The sequence below is a fragment of the Octodon degus genome, unplaced genomic scaffold (assembly GCF_000260255.1).
Source record: "Octodon degus isolate 3935 unplaced genomic scaffold, OctDeg1.0 scaffold00163, whole genome shotgun sequence".
In the NCBI taxonomy this organism is placed as follows: Eukaryota; Metazoa; Chordata; class Mammalia; order Rodentia; family Octodontidae; genus Octodon; species Octodon degus.
This window is the reverse complement of record NW_004524739.1, coordinates 3,201,797-3,204,207: the sequence shown is the minus strand read 5'-3', so window position 1 is coordinate 3,204,207 and position 2,411 is coordinate 3,201,797. Positions and strand designations below refer to the sequence as shown.

Genomic DNA, 2,411 nt, shown 5'->3' with positions numbered 1-2,411 from the left:
ATATATATATCTTTTTAATGGTGGGAAGGGAAAACGGAGACCAAGAGAGGATAAACGACTTCTCCCAAATCAAACACCAAAGCTCAGCTGTAGACACGGTTTCACACCACAGTCTCAGACATACCATGTTGGAAAAGTTACTTTGGCGGATTCAGAAGCTGCAACTTCCCCAGGTCCCACCTTGGCCCGCAACCCGGGCCTCCCGCTCTGCCTAGCTAGGCGCCACCGCGCGGGCAGCGGAGGAATAAGCGAGCCCTTTAAAGAGGCGTGGTCACGAGGCGGGAAGGGGCGAGGCTGGAGGAGGGGCACAGGCGCGGGGCGCGGAAAGATGACGTTTCCAGGTGCGCCAGGTTCTGTGGTGTTCGCGGGGAGCATGTGGGTCCGCTGCGCGCTGGAGTGGGCGCGAACGCCCGCACAGCTACCACCAGGGCTGCTCGCATCTTGGAGCCGCCACTATGGTGCGGCCTCTTCCTACTCTGCATCCACCGATCCCTCCCGCGTGAGGGCGCTGGTCTATGGGAACCACGGGGATCCAGCCAAGGTCGTCGAGTAAGAGACGGCGCCGAAACCGGGCGGTGGGCTGGGGTTCCTGGAAGGTTTTAAGCTGGTCTATGGCCTGGAAAAGGAGGGTCAGGGTCTGAGGAAGGAAACGGAGAATAGCAAGACCGAAGCTGAAGCTCAGGACCCTATGGTAGCTTTGAAAGTCAGTTCTTAAGGTAGCTCAAGACCCGAGAGTAGAGGCTGACGTTGATTGATTGGATTTACTGTGTGCCAGGCAGCCCTTTGTTTAAATGCTCTAATGTAATTGTCACAACAACGTTTTGGAGTAGTTACTGGATTCCCATTTTGCAAATGAGAAAACCGAGGCACTCACTTCGCCCAAGGTCACACAGCCACTGACAGTCTCAGACAGTCTCAGACTGACCGACCCATCCCATCTCATTTATTGGGGGGGGGCAGAACACGTTTACGTCCATTTGTTTTTGTTTTTTTTTTTTTAATTTTTTTTTTTTTTTTTATTTTATTTTTATTTGAGAGAGAGAGAGAGAGAGAGAGAGTGTGGTGTGTGTGTGTGGCCAGCTCAGCCCACCAGGGGGCGGGGCTGGCTGGCATGTGGTGCTGGGGGATTGAACCGCGGGTCCCTGATGCTTTGCCAAGCTTGTTCCAAGTAGGTGCCTTAGACCACTGAGCCATCTCTCCAGCCCCCGTTTACGTCCATTTGGATCCTCACTTCTTAGTTAAGTAATAGATTATTATGTCCATTTTACAGAGAGCAAGGTATGTGGCCAAGGTGATACAGCTACTAAGCTGTATTGAAACAGACTAGAATCCATGACTTCTGTCATACGAGTTCCTTCCCACTGCATCATCTGTACACCTAGTTAAAAAGGACCATTCTGGACCCGTCAGACCTAAGATCAAAGACAAGATCAGCCTTATAGTAGCTGGTTGATCTTGGACGAGTCACTCAACATCTCTGAGCTCTTTGTGTGACCATGTACTCCTTCTGCTCTGAATCTTGATTCATGATCTTTGCGTGTGGCTGATAAAAACAATGTGAATGGTCCACCATTAAGAAATGTGCATATAAATAGCCATTCAAAAGGGCTGCTGGAGTGGAGCCAAGGCAAAAGCACAGATTTCAGAATTGGAACGCTTAGGGCCAGATCTTTGTCTTAACTTTGCCTAGCTGTGTGTGTCTTGCATGTTACTGAAGCTTTTGGAGCTTTGATTTCATTATATTTAAAACATACATGGGCCGGGGAGATGGCTCAGTGGAATAAGCGCTTCCCTGGCAAGCACAAGGGTCTGAGTTCAATCCCTGGTTCCACCAAAAAAAAAAACCAGATACAATATAAACATAATCCACAAGGTTAATCAGCTAAGAAGTATCTAAAATTTTCCACCGAAAGCCACCTGCATACTCCTCCCCAAACAGCTCTTCAGTTCTCTGTTTGTTTTCCTAGGAATGGAATTATTGTAATGGATTAAATATTGGCTAAATGTTTTGACAAGTAAAGGGAAGCCTCAGATAAATTAAGGTTATGCACTGAACCTAGCCACGTCCATCTTTAGAGCAATTGAAAAGAGTATCAGAAGACACATCACCAGGTATGGTAGTGCATGCCTAGAATCCATGGGGGACTGAGGCAAGAGGATTGCTGTGAGTTCAAGGCAAATCTGAGCTACATCATAAGTTCAAGCCCAGCCTAGAATATGCAGCAAGATTTTGTCTCAAAAAAAACCAAAAGGGGCTGGTGAGATGGCTCAGTGGTCTAAAGCACCTACTTAGAACAAGCTAAGCAAAGCACGGGATGGGGGTTCAATCCCCCAGCACCACATGCCAGCCAGCCCCACCCCCTGGTGGGCTGAGCTGGCCACACACAAAATAAATAAATAAATATTAAAAA

General features: G+C 48.4%; 1 protein-coding gene across 2 annotated transcripts in view; it reads left to right on the top strand.

Annotated features, from left to right (window-relative positions):
* The first annotated feature begins 326 nt into the window (after window positions 1-326).
* The window catches only part of Mecr (mitochondrial trans-2-enoyl-CoA reductase), a 39,033-nt gene continuing 36,948 nt past the window's right edge, over window positions 327-2,411 (top strand). The window contains exon 1 of one of the 2 annotated variants that reach the window (XM_004642905.3): window positions 327-549. In XM_004642905.3, the coding sequence (XP_004642962.2) occupies window positions 329-549 (221 nt within the window). In that variant the 5' untranslated portion in view covers window positions 327-328. The remainder of the gene's footprint in view (window positions 550-2,411) is intronic. The other variant, XM_023703096.1, reaches the window with a different exon arrangement.